This window comes from Cryptomeria japonica, chromosome 11 (genome assembly GCF_030272615.1).
Source record: "Cryptomeria japonica chromosome 11, Sugi_1.0, whole genome shotgun sequence".
Taxonomy (NCBI): Eukaryota; Viridiplantae; Streptophyta; class Pinopsida; order Cupressales; family Cupressaceae; genus Cryptomeria; species Cryptomeria japonica.
Genome location: NC_081415.1, coordinates 523,091,030 through 523,109,230, shown reverse-complemented (window position 1 = coordinate 523,109,230; position 18,201 = coordinate 523,091,030). Strand labels below are relative to the sequence as shown.

The 18,201-nt window shown below is 34.4% G+C and overlaps 1 protein-coding gene across 1 annotated transcript in view; it reads left to right on the top strand.

The window, feature by feature from the left end:
- Window positions 1–18,201, top strand: part of LOC131035151 (uncharacterized) — a 143,911-nt gene that overhangs the window by 11,575 nt on the left and 114,135 nt on the right. The window contains exons 2-3 of the mRNA XM_057966788.2: window positions 5,362–5,595; window positions 10,975–11,478. Coding sequence (XP_057822771.2) covers window positions 5,362–5,595; window positions 10,975–11,478 — 738 coding nt within the window. The remainder of the gene's footprint in view (window positions 1–5,361; window positions 5,596–10,974; window positions 11,479–18,201) is intronic.

The window sequence follows — 18,201 nt, the reverse complement described above, 5'->3', positions numbered from 1 at the left end:
TTATGTTACAAATAAGCTTACCATTGTAAGCATGTGTTAATAAGTTGCTTCTATTTATTTTTATGCTACAAATAAGCTCGTGTGTGTATGTGTATTTGTACACTATATTTAAAGACAAAAGCAATAAAACTTGATACCCAAATAAAACAATTTGGAAGTGTGTACTTGACCCCTAAAAGGAAATTGATGATTGTACTGAGCCCCCTACCTATTAGTAATCCTTCTGAGTCAAAAATCTTCCAAAGCTTGGTCATGCAACAATACTTTTCTCACACTTTGTTGTGCGCAAAATTATTTTGCACTTTTACTGTGGGGTTGGATCTGCAGTCAACAAAAAGACAGGATTAGCTACTAACTCCATTGAGAATTACCCACACAACATGATAAAATCAGGGAAGTCCAATTAGGTTTGGCATGAGGGTAAAGTTAACTCCCACATGGAAGACTTCACCCCATCCAAAACCATCCAAACCTATCACGTCTTACAACATAATCCTCTTAGAATTGCTGCATCCTGGATAAATGTTCAAGCTTGCATCCTTGCCCTTCCACCAGTCATTGTCTTATATGAGGACAAGAAAGTGTTCACCTCCGATCCTTTCACATACCCTTAATGCAACACATAAAAAGGAATTGACACTGATACCATCTAAGCTTGATAATAAGGATTCTTATTTTACTGTGCCATAGTGCTACTATATAATTTGACAATAATCAAAAACCACATAACAAATGTGCAATTACAAATGACAATACACTCTTATAGGTACAACAATCTACCTAATTTAGCATAATTAAATAACTATGACTTTGCCTAATATAATATCTATTAAGCTAGTGATAATTGAGCCCAAGAAAATAATGGTCACATAATATTTTTATGTTTCATTCAAATTTATTTCCTATATTTAAGATATTTTGAATAAGATTTTGTCATTGGTCAAGAGTGCAAGTGCTTGTACTTGCCATTAGGAGCATATGGAAGGAAGAGAATGAAAAGTTCAGCTAAAGAGGAGTTTGAACGCCCAAAAGGGAACATTCCTCATTAATGAGGCGTGACTCAAGGCATAATGGAAATTTCTACTTTGAAACCAAGTATGATGAGCGAGGTCCACTAGAATGACAAGTCATCTCCCCCTCAACAATGGAAACACGAAATGTGTTTTGGAAGGAATTAATGAAGTTACTAAAATTATCCCAGTGCCAACTTGGCAACAAGATGGGCAAATTTCTTATTTAAAAAGAACATGAGAGCTCATTCTTCACATTGCATCTTGGAGAGATCAAGCAAGAAATGTAAAGTGGCTACGACGTGGTTTTTTCTTCATCCAGGAATTCTTATCTTCGAGGTTTTTATTTATTTGAAGTCTAGAATGTGCAATGTGGAATTCTTCTCATGATGGATTTTAAATTTCCTTAGCATGATTTTAATGTTAGTCATTTAATTCTGCAGGAAGTTAGATGGCGGAATCAAGTAAGGTGGCAAGGACGTCCAGGCAATCTCAGATAAAAAATGAACAAAAAGGATTTCTCTCGAAATCAAAGATCATTTCAAAGTGGAAGGAAGCCGGTGATACCAACTTAGGAATGTTTAAGTTGGAATAATTCAGGAAGAGAATGTTTGGTCATGATGGACATCCACTGTCAGTTGTAGCCAACAAGATAGCTAGAAGTGGGATTTTGGTAGTCACTGGTTTCCCTCCTGCCATCCAATGCCCAGAGGTGATCATTGAATGTGCAAAATACTACAACTCCGAGTGAGGAGCAATTGTGGCTCGTGATGGTAGACTCTTGGCAAATCTCACAATTGAGGTAATTACTGAAGCCTTTGGAATTCCCACATTTCAATCCATGGTGTACAAGACAAAGGAAAGGGATGCGATGCTCTATGACTCCAAAGTGGATGGATGCGTGGGTATCATCAACCAAAAATGGATGCAAAAGCCAAAACCTCATCATTCCAAAATGCCCCAGCAGCTTATCGGGATGGACTTCAAACAAGAGTACAGTGATCTTGTGTTGATGATGAGTCGATTCATGGGATGTCCATAGGCATTCATCTTCGAGCTATGGATTTTTTACTTTATCGAGGAAGTGATGGATGCAATAAAGATGGTGGATTGGGCAAATATAATCAATAACCTGAATGAACAACTGAAGAATTTGATGCATTCGGTCCTTCTACATGACCTCATACATTGTTTATATGCTGGCAAGGATGACCAAATTCAACGGATTATTGGGGAAAGGACCCATGGGATGAGGTCCTAGACAATTCAAAGTCTATGAGTGCTATCCTCACCTATATAGCATTGCTTATTTCAAAAGAACAAATGACGCCTTCACATTGTCTGGTCCCTACATGGAGGCATTCACATGAGGCTGTCGCAGGAAGCACAAAAACTCATAAAGAAGTATGGAGCATGGTTCATCTAGTTTCCAAGATTCACTTACATCCAGCTTTAGGGATTCTCTTCCTATCCCTACAGGCTCCCAAGGTATCCAACTGACAAGATGGTACTGCTTGAGGTGACACGACAACTGATAGCTTATGACAAGATTCATAAAAGAAGGGTGGAATTGAGTTCTCGATCATCATGGGAGATTCCGGTGAAGTATGCGCATCATTAGCTGTAGAAGAGAAGTTAGTAGAGGAATTGCAGTTCTATCACCTCACATTCCACACTTCAAGATCAAATTTTGATCCATACGATAGGATAAAAATGGTGGTTGTCGTGAGGCACAAGCATAAAATACAACCCGAAGATTATTGGGCTAACGCCAAGGATGATTAACAGGCCAGGAAGAGAATGTTTTCCAAGTTGCCCCTCAGAATGATAAGGATATGTGAAATCATCCAAGTACTTGATCAGGTGCAGAAGGATGTGAACAATGTTCATCCGGATTTTAAGAAGGATAAAGACAAGCCAATCCAAGCGCCTAATTGATCTAAGCCATAGATAGTTGATCTTGACACACTAAGCCAGCCAGTTACAAAATTTACAAGACTCTGGGTTGAGTATCACATTAGTAAGTTGAAGGGTAAGAATGCTTGCGTGACTTATGACTTGATGGGAAATTTGGAGTCATGAGATGAAGCCACTGAGGAATCATCAGGAGTCCAAGCCAAAGAAGGGACAATCCCATAAGGAAGGGTAGACCCTGGAAAAGAGAAAAGTGGTGCCCAAGATTCACGATTGAAGAAAAGGGAGGAGGTCTAAAGAGAAGAACCACAGTAGAAGAAACAAAGATTAGAAGAGGTGCAGTCGCCTGGCAACTCCTCAAGTGTGCAAGAAATTGGCATCTTTGTAGGGGAAGCGGCAGGACTCAACACAAGGAATCAATCACAAGAAGAAGGCCAAGTCAAAGCACAAGATACACTTAGTGCCAGCACTTCCAAGAGGCCTACTCAACAAAGAAATGAAGAACAAGAACTTCCTCTAGATACAGAGCAGCATTTCCAGGATTGTTTCAAAGTAACAGCATTTGAAGACTTGGGGCTCCTTGTGGAAGTAATGCAGGAGGAAGAGAAGCTAAGAGTGCATGATCAACATCCAACCGCTCTAGAATGGCTAAGGGAAAGGATGAGAAATGATCTGGAAGAAGAAATTGATCTTGCACTTGAGATTGAAGAATTTCTTAGCTGCATAAACAATTGATCTTGCACTATTATTAAGTTCTGATAATATGGTTTATTTGACTATGTATTAATTGCTATCGGCTTTGGGTATTATAAACATCAGTTGGTCGAGTTTTGTTCCCCTTGGCAACCATCGAGTCCTTTAAATTTATTGTGTATTGTCAAGGAATGAATATGATCTAGTTGGATTGATTTTGATCCTTGGCTGACCATATTAGGTCATCTTTTGTAATAGTTTTATGCGTGAATAACAATATACTTTACTTTTGTATCTGGTATGCGTTGCTATCTCTATTTTAATTCATGTATTAATTTCTCAAATAAAGCAGTAAATATGCGAAAATAGTTTGATTTGATTTTTCTGTATTTGCTGTACCATTTTCAACAAATCATCTATGTCTATTGTCTTGGCTTTGCAAGGTGATCTATGTATTCAAACAATTTGAGTGTAAGTGGCATTCTGGGTTTCCAAGTTCCCCACTGTTGACCAACTTAATCAATCTGAACATTACTTGTGTTATTAATCACTATATATTTCTAGAAATGATTTCCTAATACTAAAATAGTGTAGAAGCTTGTTATTATAAAGCCTATAATTTCCTTTCAGAATGACTTTTTCTGTAAATATGTTGTGTACTTTGTATGTTATACACCCCATATATATTGTACATCCCAATACAATCGAGGGTCTGGGGCATTTTCTCCATTGGAGAACATGGAGGGGCCAGCGATCTCACATGAGGGGATTCAATGACTGGAGCCTTTGAGAAATTTATTTTAGGGCATTATAGATGGTTTTTTGGCCCATGGATTTATACACATTGTAACGTAATACTGCTTAATGATTTCTTGTATTGATGTGCTTACAGATGGATAAGGGTTAAGCACAAGTGCAAAATAGCTTATTGTAAAGTAGACAGTTTAGCTAGTACAGTGAGAGTCATTTTTGCTGGTTATTTTTTGTACAAGATTTCTCAAGGTAATTTTTCTTGTTATATTTTTTCTGTGCCATTATTTTTTCTGCTGCCTTTAAGGTTCAGTTAGCATTGCTTTATTTGCTTAGGTTTATTGGTATTTTTCTCTTAAAAAATGCGTGTACCTTAAAATGAATGATTAGATCATGAGAATTGGAACGGCAACAACTGTACATTGATGTTTATCTGGACATCTGTATTGATGGTTGCCTATTTCTTTCTTTGGATTCTAATACAAACACATTTCCTCTTCATCTTTTCAGACGTCAGAAAACTTGATTCTTTACATGCATTTATGCAGATATTGAAGCTTATTCTTTATTTTTTCTGCTTTGTGAGAATATAAAGATATGTTTTCAGCAAGCCCCACTGAATCATCTCAATGTAATATTTATTTCTCATTTTGACGCAATACTTATCAGTTACTCAGAACAATTTTAAATTTTATAATCTCCTACTGTAACAGGTGAAAAAGATATATTGGTGGTTACCTATACCTCCTTCTGGGTTCCAATACAAGCACATAGACATTTCATCTTATCTTTTCGAATATCAGAAAACTTGATTCCTTTGCATGCATTTATGCTGATACTGAAGCTCATCTATACTCTTTCTACTTCTTGAGAATATTAAGACATTTCTGCAACCATTGAATTATCTCAATGAGTGTGTTATGTCCCATTTTGACGTTTCACTTATCAAGGGCTCAAAATACTTTCTGAATTGTATAATCTCCTACTGTAACAGGTGTAACAGCTGATTATGCTATTGAAGCTTCTCAGAGAAAGAGGGGAGAGGACGCACCCCACCAGAATGTAGCTTTAAATGCAGTACCAACTACAACTACTGGAGCTGGGATCCTGTTGAAGAATGATGGAGAGAAAACTACAACAGTAAATGAAGTTGGTCTAGACGAAGATCACACAGTTGCAGGAAATGTCAACTTGGATTCCCAGTTGAACCTTTCTGACAAAGACGACGGTCTATCTCTGTCCTTTTCTTTCCATTTTGTGACACTTAGAGATATCATATGCATGCAAATTCAGATTGATTTATCCGTCACACAGAATGATTAATCAAATCAGCACTAACCCCATTGTTGAATTTTATTATGATCGGATAGAGTGGAATGATAATATGTTTGAAATGCACATATGATTGTCTTTGTGTAAAACCATAGCCGCATAGTGTATATACGACGTAATAGTAAGCAGGACACTACTTCTTTATCTAGTGCTCGAACAGACACATCTGGGTCTAATATATGGAGCTTATTTAAAGGTGACAAAGAAAGAACGCGGAAACAAAAACGGCACTGTAAAACAGAAACAGCAGAATGTAAATAAGATTGTATATCAACTCACCCACACAGTTTTTCAAGAACTATATAAAAAAAGACTAGTAGGAGGGCGTTTTAGTTAATTCAGTCGTTCCTTTCCCATAATCAACTTTTCAAATTTTAATTTAGAGAAAGTGGCTTAAAATTTGCACTGCATTTCTCGTGAATGCACGCTAGATTGGGATCTGACAGTTGCGAATTGCCCGTTTCTTTTGTTTTTGAAGAATATTTCAAAATCAAGCTTGTAAATTTTCACAGGTGCCATATTAAACTACAGTCACGCAATTTCTAGAGAACTATATAAATAAGACTACTAGGAGGGTGTTTTCTTAGTTAATTCAGTCGTTGCCTTCCCATATCAACTTTTCAAAATCTAATATAGAAAGAATTTCCATCATTTGCACTACATTTTTTGAATTCATGCTAGGTTGTGATCTGACAGTTGCAACCTTTTGTTTTCACAAGTATCTTTCAAAATCAAGCTAGTATATAGAATATAAAATGGCATACCTCATCATGAAATAGTATTGCATTTGCTTAAGACTTCTGATTTCTAATTAAAGAAAAAGTGTCTCGTGCTGAAAGTTGTTTATGCACGGACTAAAATTGACGTTTCGATATAATTAGCATAACCCGTTATATATTATATAAAAGCTTGGAGTCAGCGAACATAATAAACAGTCCCGTATCCAACTAACAATTTTTTATCGTAGTCTATGATTGTAACATGCTGACTTCGTAGATATGGTATTGGCAATTTTGCTAACGAATGTAATAGATATTATTAGTTCCTCTGAAGGTAGGATATTACATCCATGCAATTTAATTTTTTAATTAATTTAATCAATTAATAGATAGAATTAAAATTTTGAACATCTATTCTATAATCTATAATTATTTTTTTTATTTAATAATTTCAAACAAAAACATTTATATTTCTCTATTGATTATAGCAGGTATAAATTTAATTTTTTCATTTTTTATATTATATTTGCTGCATACTTTGTACATCAATTAAATTCTTCCTTGTACAACAATTAAATTCACTTCATACATAGGCACGTATTTTTTATTATATTGCAAGGATATTTGAAATGCAAATTGATGATATTATAATTGTCGTATGAATCTCTAAAGACATTTAGAATTTCAAATATTTTTCCAACACATTCTTTTTGATAAATAAATTTAATTTTTATAATATTAAAAAATAATAATACAATATTTTCTATGATTTTATTACCTTATGTTGTTTAGAAAAGAGTTGCACATTATTTTTATTATGGATACATTTATTTAAATTTATAATTTTCTAAACATGGAAACCTTGATTCGAGAAATAAATATTATATTTCTGTTAATAAATATTAAAATCAAATAGTGTAGAGATATTTTTTATTATGAAAGTAGCGTTGATCAAGGCGTTGACCCTTAACATAGACTTAAGGCTATTAGTAGCATACTAACAACAAAGAGATCAAAATTGAAATGAGAGTTTAACAACAAACTAGAAATAAAGCAACAGGGGGAGCACCCTTCAGTCCAGAGAACTATAGAGAACCATAAAAACATAAAAAGACTAAACTAAGCCTAGGCCTAGGGAGTTGGCTTACGAAGCCCAGCGAAACCAAGGACATTTTCCCAGTCCTCAGTGAGGAACTTGTAAAGTTCTTTGCAAGTCTATTTATTTGCATCCTCATTCACAGGAGGCATAGAATCGTAGTCGAACTGTGCTTTACTCTACTACATAATTTGTTGATGTTGGCTAGTTGTTTGTCTCTTACATCCCATCTGCTCTTCGTATCATTTATCTCTTTGTTGAAGCCCTCCAATTAACATTCATCACGTGGCTATCCAAGCGACTCCTCATCTCTCGGACCTCATGCTTTAGGGCCTTTAAATCATCATCCTTGGGCTAGTTAGTTGACTCAACAAACTCTTTTGTTTTCACATGTTGTTGATCCTCTTCAACAGAACAACAACACCCTTTTTCTTTTTTCTTGTCCCCTTTCTTCTTATTGTCTTTCTTTCCCCTATCAATGTCTTCCAAAACACCCCCCAAATCATCCCCTTCCTTCTCCCCACTCCCCTCACCATCGATATCAGACGCCATTGCAATAATTGGGTTCACCTTTTGCAGAATTTTGTCTGGGGCCACTTCCTCTAATTTATCAGTAGGCTCCACATTCCCTTCAGTCATATCCCGAGGGCCCAACGGAGGGAAAACATAACCTTAATTGTGAGCACCAATATCCCCTGCATCCACATCCTCTCCCTCAGGCCCAATTAAGATTCCACCATCCCCATCATCCCCTTCAGTATCCTCTTCCATTTCGATAACAGTCTGCTTTTCCTCTTTTTTTCCCTCCAGCACTCTGAGAGGCAAGTTGTCATGACCTTCTCCTTCCCTTAGTTTCCATATTAGGGTCTTCATCCGAGTCCTCAAAATTGTAGTTATCAATTATGATTCTTTTGCTGTTTCTAGTGGATTTGCCCTTACCCTTGGACAAAATGGGTTTCCACTCTTTAACAGGCACCAGGAGAGGGAAAGGTTGGGGGACTCAACTCTATAATGGTCACAAAAGAAGAAGGGAGGGGTGAAGAAGCAAAGGCTTTAGTAGAAAGATGGAAAAATCTAGAGGGGGCAATTACACCCATAAACACAAAGAAGGGGTGAGGGGCATGGAGAGGGGGCTAAAACAACACAATGTTGCACGGGGGGCATAAGGCCGAGTGGTAAGCATAAATCCTATAAATCAAACCTTGGTGAAGCAGGATTGGGCTTTTGTCCTCATTTTTAGGGTCTAGGGCCTCCTTAATGGAGCTTTCCAAGGAATGTAACAGATAAAAAGGAAGACAAATAAGATCATGGTGTCTAAAATGATTCAACAAAGGTATATGATAGTAGTAGTAAACTTTATGACAGCCTTCAATGGTAAAATATTTCATAATCATTAAACATACTAGATTCCATGGGTGTTGAAGCTCCTCTTTGGCAAATTTGCCCTGCAACTTAGATATTATGAAATGTTAAAAATATATATGAAATTAGATATTATAATTTTATTATATGAAATATATAAAAAATAATAATTTTTAAATTAAAAATGTTTATTAAAAAGTATTTTATAATAATATTAAATAGTTTGATGTTATAAATATGTAAAAAAACATTTATATTACATGATTGACATTTTTGATACAAGTAAATATTAAAATAAAATAATAACAAAATATCAAAATATATATGAAATTAGACATTAGAAATTTATATGAAAATGATATTAAAGATAATAATTTAAAATATGAAAATAATTATATTGAAAATCATTTGTAATCTATAAAAGATTTTTCTATTGTGAATAAAGAATTTTTTTTGTTTTTGCTTTTTGACATTAAATGATCAACATATATAAAAACCAATACAATTAAAATTGAGAGCACTTCATTTAAAATTTGGTAACATTTATTTTCAAGAAATCAATATTGTTGATAACATTCATTTTATTTATTTATTTTAGTTTTTGAAGTTTCACCAATAAAATATAGACTTGGATATCACCCAATGCACCCAAAAAATTAAAATAATAATAATTATCAGTATTGATAATTATTTATTTATTACTCAACTGTTAAACTTCATTAGTAACACTTGCTTTTTATTCATTAACAACAATATCTATTTATAATCTAGTAGTACTTATTTTCAACTATTGAAAATGAATTTCAATTCAATTTCAATACCTTAAATTAAATTTTGACAACACTCACTTTTAATTAAAATTTGGTAACACTCTTGATTAATAGAAAATCAAACACTTATGTATCAAAAAAAATTACTTAATCTAGCAACACTCATTTTCAATAATTAAATATTTATTTATATCTCGGTCTCTCTATTCTTCTATCATAATGCCACATATATCTATTTCTCCCTCTCCCTCTATCTATCTATATCTATATATATATATATCTATCTATCTCTTCCTTTCTATCTCTCCTTCTCCCTATATACTTATCTATCTTTTTATCTCTTTCTCTCTATCTCTCTCTACCTTTAACTCTCCCAATACCTCTTCCTCACTATCTATCTATCTTTTTATCTCTCTCTCTCTATTTTTATCCCCTCTCTACTTTTCTATATCCTCTCTATCTATTTCTCTCCCTCTTCCTCTCCTCACACTATTGGCAGGAACTTAACACATTGCGTCACTTGTTTGTTAAGAAGAATTTAGCTATCCCTATCACATAAAAGCGCTTCAAAAAGAGAAGTAAATCTTCATTTTGTCACTACCATTGTATATCCCCCAAAAAGGTCGCATTGTACAACTCTTTTTTCTGGCATTCACTGATGGAGCTCTTTAGAGCTTGGAGTGCATGCATAGCGTCATGTATAGGAGTTAGTTGAGTTATTTTATGCAATTTATTTTTTAATTTGTTTTTTATTTAATTTCTCTTGATTTCCAACCGTTTTTGTGTCTTGTGGTCTTAAAATCTTATACTTCTCACAATAATTACATTTCATTACTATCTTAATATCATGCTTAAAACAATTTAACCACAAAACATAATTTAAATAAATTTATATTTTTATAATAAACATTTTAAAATAATATATACCAATAATATAAATTAAAATACTATATAAAATATACTATCTATTATAATTTTTTAGATTTATTAATAATTAAAATATAGTGTTTTAGAGAAAAATGGCATAGTTCAATAATTTTTAAAGCTGTCATATACAGTCCAAAAGTGAAAAAACGGTAGACCATGAAATTCCAGCCTTTTTTAGTTTCGTCCTAATCTTAAGCCAACGATAACTAGGTACTGCTTAAGTGTCACTATTTTCTTTCCTCATTTTAAGCCAGTGAGTACGCTTGAAGGAGTTAATCCGTTTGTTTGTTTTTAACCATCTTTTATCGACATTTCCTTTCCTCGTCCCTATCTGTAACATGTTTTCCTTATTATTATCTTATGCTAATGATTGACGATACTTCTTTTCTATTTTCTTGCAGATACAGTCGAAGAATTCACGGAAAAGCCACCAAGTCGAGCAGCAAGTCATCCGAACATCACTATTCAGAGTATAACGTCCCACACGTCCACGACAGCTACAAGTCGAGTGAACAATGTAAAAATCAAAGAAACATCTTATACAGCTACAGGGACAACAAAAACTACTTCGTGTCTGGATGGAGATAGTGAATTCCTACAACAAGAAGAACAATATCCACGGCTTCCAAATATAGAAGTTACTGAAGGCCGATTAGGAATTCCAACTTCTAGTAGCATTCCCGCTCTAAATGACGGCCAAAATGTTCAAGCTGAGGCAAAATTTGAAGTGCCCAAAGAAAATGTAACTGAAAAAACATCAGATAGGCATGTTCAGCATGCGTCAGACACGGCAGGAAATAATGTTTTACCTAGAAGCGGATCAGATGAAAAAGATTATCTCTGCAGTTGCATTCCGGTTTCTTTACCAACTATCTGGTCATGGTCTTCCAAGGAACTCATTGCAGGTTCGACTCTTCCCCAATGCAGATGCTTTAATCCAAGAATACGTTTCTTGTTTATTATGATGGCATCATGTGGCATGTAGTTGCTTTTGGAGAGGTTTCTCAACTATAATTTTTTACTTAATTTGGACACAACCTTATGCTATTAGCATGCGTCCGTAATTACAATATTTTGACAAACACTAGCTAAGTCGGAGGCAACCGCCTGACAAGTTTATATTGTGCTTAGTATATGGGCTCTGGTATGGTGAACCTCACTAAGGAAACTTGTTTTTTCATAAACTAACAATAATGTTAATCCAAAAAACCTTGGTTATTCCAATATGTGTGGAAAAGTCCTATACGGTTAATTTGGGTTGTTTTGAAGACTGGGTAACATACAATGGAAAATTTGTTTGTTGAAGTATTTCACTTAGATTTCTGTGTTTAACTATAAATTATAAACTTTTCCACATACATTTTTCAATATTTCAACACTTTTAAGGTACTAGCTAGCTTTATGCTATGTAATGGTTTTGATAAATTTTGCTCCCAGATCTGGCTCTGATTCATATTGATTTTGGGTTTCAGACTCTGATTCATATTGATTTTGGGTTTCAGAATGGTGTAGTTTCAAATTTGGCCAAGGGGTGTAAATTCCTTCGTTGGTTTGTCCTGATTCATCAACTTGGGTGAACCTAGATAGAACTTGGAGGATCATGGTCAACTAAGGATGAACTGAAGAGTTTTTGGACGAAATTATTAATTATATTTTGGTTTCCTTAAAATACTTTACAGCCTTTGACTTTGATCAAAACAAACCAAAATGAATCCCTAACCATAAAAATGCATCTAAACCATTTGAAAAACTCAAAACAAACTCATTTTACCTCATGAAAAAAATAGAGCTAAAGATGGATCACTGAAGGTTAGAAAGCAGTTGTATCACTATTCCTATGCACGGCAAAAGCCTATTCATTGCCAAGGAGAATCTGGAGGAAGTTTTTTGTAAATTGAGAATTTTTTTGGTTTTTGTGTTTGTATTTATGTTTTCCAAACAATCTTCTTTTGTTTTAAACTTCTTGTTCCTTGGGCTGATCCCATTTTACTAAAAACCTGAGAAATTGAAAAACAAAACAAGATAGTTTGGGTTTGTTGCCATAAGAATTACAATGGCAGCTAGTTCGAGTTCCTTGGGCTGATCCCATTTTAGAACAAACCCAAATTCTTGTTGTTGGAAGTATATTGATATGATATGGCTAGTCCTAGGTGGTGGGGTTATATCTAAATTTGCGAAGGGTATGGTGTCAAGTATTCAAGTTCAAAGAATGGTTTACCCATGTCATCAAAAGAAGTGATAGCATATATTCATGAGTAGGAGCAAGTAGATGAAGCAACAGGTTGTAAAGAAAATCATCCTTTAGCAACAAAATATCTCAAAGAATGAAGCAACCCCTACCTCCATCTTATCCTTGTGTTTTGGTTGAGAGTCACTCATTTTTTGCCACCCCTCCTAGACAACCCCTTACAAATAATAGACCAAAGGAACTATTTGAAATGAGTCTCGAGAGAGTACCAATCAACACATATGCATATAGTACTTGAAAAATTAGTTATAAAAAGATGTTTAAGGAATAAGTAGAAGAACTGTAAATTAAACTTTGCCTTACTATGTAAAGTTTACACTAATAAACATTAAAAACATGAGAATGATTGCATTGAAACTTGAACATTTAGAATGGTGGGCAAAGTTTTGGAACTTTGGGAGTGAATTAAGAATAAGTATAAGAATTGTAAATGAAACTTTGGCATGCTAAGAGAAGTTTAAACTTCAAATTAAACTAATAAACATAAAAAACATGACAATGATTGCATGAACAATTAGAATGGTTAGTGGAAGTTTGGGGTCAAGGGGTAGTGCCCCTTGTGGGGTTTTTGGGCAGAGCGACAAGAGACTTCTAGGAGTCCTTAGAATGTTCAAGGGAAACCTACGCATCTCCTAGACATCTCTAGGATGTCTCGGGGATGTCTCAATGTATCCGATGTCCTCAAGATGTATCCAGAGTCCTAGTGGTAGTGGAGGGATGTCTCCACCCTGTTCCCATGTCCCGGGGACATCCTTATATTAGAAGCATAGGGTTTTGGGGGGGCACTCAACCCTATATTTCACTGCTTAATATATTGACAAGAAATGTTGAAAAAAATATATGAGATTTAAAAAAGTACAAGAGCTTGGATTGTGAGAAGGCGCATGGCACCTTATTGGAAAAAGAGGGTAAGCTTGTAGAAGATTCATTGAAGCCAATATGAGAATCATAGGCTAAGGAAAGGGTGTCCATTTCAAATGGATGGAAGGATGCTTAAAATTGACCCTTTATCAATGTGATTGCAGTTTTTCATAAAGGGGCAATGTTTTAGAGAGTCATGGATTTTGAGTGGAAGGTGAAGGATGCTTAATTTATTGCTAACATCCACCTCAGAGCCATTGAGGAAGTGGAGCTTCACAACGTTGTTCAAGTCATAATAGAAAACACAAAGAATTGTAGAGAGGTTTGTTTGTTGGTTGATAAATATTATTAACATATCTCTTGGACACCTTGTTTTGCTCACTTCTTCAACTTTATGCTACAAAATATGGCGACAAAATTGATTGGACCAAAAAGGGGTATGCAAAGGTGGAAGAGATCTGAATGTTCGTTAGCAACCACAACATGTAATCAGATGTATTAAGATCATTTTAGAAATTGGAGTTGTTGAATTTAAGTGAAGCAATATAAAACTTTATGTTTCACTTTAGTTATTTATTTTTTATACTTAATTTGATTTTTTTTTTCTTTAGAGTTTGTTTTTATTATTAATTATTTTATCCTTATTTTGAATAGGTTGCTAAGATTTGTTTTTCTTCCAACACAATTGTCTTGAGACGACTTCCAAAGGTTTAGGAGGCACTTGTTGGCATAATTTTACTCAAACTTGGTCCATATGGAGGCAAACCATTATTGAGAGGACATCAAATATTAAGTGGATGATCCTATATGACTCTTGTTGGGATAATATCTCCTTAGTTTCACCAAGCCTATTTGAATATGATTTATTGTATCAATATGAACAAGTCTTGTTTGGTAGGGATATATGATGGCATCAACTCAATAATTGAAAAGATGAAAAGCATCATAAATGAGAAAGATCAAGATTTTAAAGAAAATTTCTTCAAACAAGTGCACAAAATTATTGAAGAGGGTTGGAACACAAGGAGTACTCTACTGTACATTTTTTGGCTTTTGCATCAAGTCTAAAATTTTATAGTATTGAGGTTCTTCATGTGCCAACAATAAATGCTCTTTATAGATTTTGAAGTCCCCAAAGGATACAAATAGATTCTTCCCTTATTTTGATTTGTAGATGTAGTCTTAAATGAATTCATTGGTTTTGTATACTCCAATAGTCAAAGTATTGAATCTCTTTGTGAGAAGTTCAAGAAGGGTGTTTGGAGTTGGTGATACTTCAATGGCCAACAATTCCAACAGCAACAACCTACTATGATCAAAGTTTTTATGGCTAGTAAGTTTTATAAACTTTTTATTTTTTCAGTTTTTCAGTTTTATTTACAATTTTAACTTCAATGTTTTTTATAATCCAACTCTCTAACATTGTCTTAAATAGGTTGCTAGCTCATTTGCATTGAGAGAAATTCCAGCACATACTCCTTCCACTCAGTAAAGTGCAACTAATTGTACTAGAAAAAGACATAGGACTTAGTGTACATGCATTCCAATTTGTGCCTTCTTTCACACAAATGTTTACTACTATATTTGATAAATTAAATACAGGAAATAATAATATACATGACAATGCATACCAGATGCAGCAATAAAATATATCTTTATTTGCACATGGAATTATTACAGAAAACAAGACCAGAGATGGTCGGCCAAGGATTACAATTGATTCAGCTATATCCTCCTACCTTCCTTGGTGGTACACAACATATTTAAAGGACCTAACGGTTGTCAAGAGGAACACCACTGTCAACCAATGGACACATAACCAAGGATGAAAAAATCGGGAAAAAATCATGCAAATCGTGATTTTTCCCGATTCAAACCTACAAAAGATTTAATCACCGAAAAAATTGCAGAAGATTTTATGAAAAAAATCGGCACGAGTTTGACATACAAAATCATTGAAAATCATGATTTAAATAACGCTAAATTGGCGGAAAAAAAATGCAAATGTTTTAAAAAGTGCAAAAAAAAAACCTTAACTTCTATTTGCATAATACTTTCGACCCACGGGAATGACACAGATATTTTTGCGCTTGATATAGATGGTGACAACAGGCATCTCTCGTGTTTCTCAAGTTCTTTTTATTGCGTGATCTACAACTGGTAAGTTCGTTTCAAACCTTTATGTTTGGCAACTATGTAAGTGTTAATGTTCTGTAAAAAATAAAAAAAGCGTGCATTACTAGTGGTTGAAGACTCCAAATCTTGTGTGTTTTAATTGCTTGCTATATGTCTATGTATAATGGTGTAATATGTTATTATGTAACTAGTAACTTAGTTTCACAACTTGTTATAATGCAACTAAATTAGTGTATAAGGACCAAGCAAAGAAAGCATTATCAATTGGTTATCATTACACTGTATATACAGTTATAATATACTATGTCATGATAACTTGGAAATTTTCTACAAAACAAAATCCAAAAAGAAGCCTTCCTTTGACATCTAGCATGTTTAAATGTAGTCCCATTCATACAAATGAATATCATAATCTGGATTTGAGCATAATCAATTTGAAATTCTCCCTCCCAAACTTTGATAAATGATCTTTGAGCCAACAATATTTTTCATTCTGACTCCTAACCTTCAATCTAAAAGCACTATTACAAACCTTTTACTTAAACTAAAGTCTTGACATGATCGTCTTACCAGTTGTATTACCAATGATCGGCTTCAGTGTTTCACAACATTAAGTATTCAAAGAGATAAAATTGCAAATTGTGACACAATATAATATTATGTCACAATTTGCAATTTTATCTCTTTGAAGACTGTGGGAACCTAGGATGAACTAGAAAGTTAATTATTGTTGAATGAAGTTTAGATGAAAATTAATGTCCATCTCCCGATTTGAGAAAATTAATGTCCATCTCTTGATATCCTTATAAAATGATCATATTTTATTCTCTGATTTTATTTTTTTCATCTCTTAATTTTGATTCTTTAAGACTGTGTTTGATAATCAAACACAGTCTTAAAGAATCAAAATTCAGAGAACAAAATATGATCATCTTTATAAGGATATCAGGAGATGGACATTAATTTACTAGGTTGTTGATGCTTCCTGTTTTGTCTCTTAAAGCTTTCTATCTTCCTACAAAGACTTTAAATTTCTCAATTTGAATGGTTCATCATTTTTTTGCACAATGTTTGCTTTTGCACTTTGTTGTTCCTTTGCTATCTTTTAATTTCCATTGATTGTGTTTTATAGTTCCACTTTTTCAGTTTATATTAGACTATGGATAGAGTAATGGTGTAATATTAGACTGTGTATATTGTATATGAATATGGATTTTTCTGTTGACTCTCTCTTTTGCTAGTTTTCTTTCAAATATTTATAAAAGAGTAAGACAATGGCTTCTGCAACTAGAGGTGGTGCAACTAGAGGTTGTGCTAGAAAGAGGGATCCTTTATGGAAACATGACACACCAGGTGCATTGGTAGGAGAGGTTATTTGTAACCATTGCAAGAAATCTATGACCAGTGGCATACACCGACTCAAATATCACCTTGCACAGATCACTAGTCAGAATATTAAGCCATGTGAAAATTGTCCTAAAGAGGTTCATAGGGAGGCAAACACAAGGCTTTCAGAATATGAGCAATGGCAGCCCCAATGAGAGATCTCAATTCTATAGGATTGAGAAGTATGGGGGTGGGCAGCAATATGTCTAGTTTTTTCATTCCCTATAACATTCTTGGTGCGCAACTTGGATTGCAAGGTACTTCATGGAATAAGGAAGTGCATAAACAAGCAAAGGTGGCATGTGCTAGATTTTGGTATTACAACAATCTTCCATTTAGTATTGCTAATAGTCCATATTGGGAGCAATTGGTCAGTGCATTGACCATCTCAGGTAAGGGGTTCAAGGCCCCAAGTTGTTATGAGTTGAGTGGGCCATTATTGCAGAATGAGGTCCAAAACACACTACAACTAGTGGAACAACAAAAGAGGATTTGGGAAAAGAATGGTTGCACCATTTTATCTGATGGGTGGACAAATGGCGGGAATAGGACACTCATCAACTTTATAGTTACTTCAGGGGGACATGTGGTATTTTCAAAATCGATTGATGCCTCAAATGAAGTGAAAAATGCAGAAACCTTGTGCAACATGTTGGATGAGGAGGTGACAGAAGTGGGACTGCAAAATATTGTTCAAATTGTGACTAATAATGCAGTTGCATATGTGGTAGCTAGCAAAATTTTATAGGTTAGGCATCCGACATTATTTTGGAGCCCTTGTGTTGCTCATTGCCTTGATTTGGTCCTTGAGGACATAGGGAAACTAAGTTGGGTGAAGAATGTTGTTGAAGATGGAAGGGAAATCACAAAGTACATCTACAACCACACATGGGTCCTGGAGCTTATGAGACAACACACTAATGGTAAGGATCTTGTGCATTCAAGAGTCACACATTTTGCCACTAATTTCCTCAACTTACAGAGCATATTATGTGCA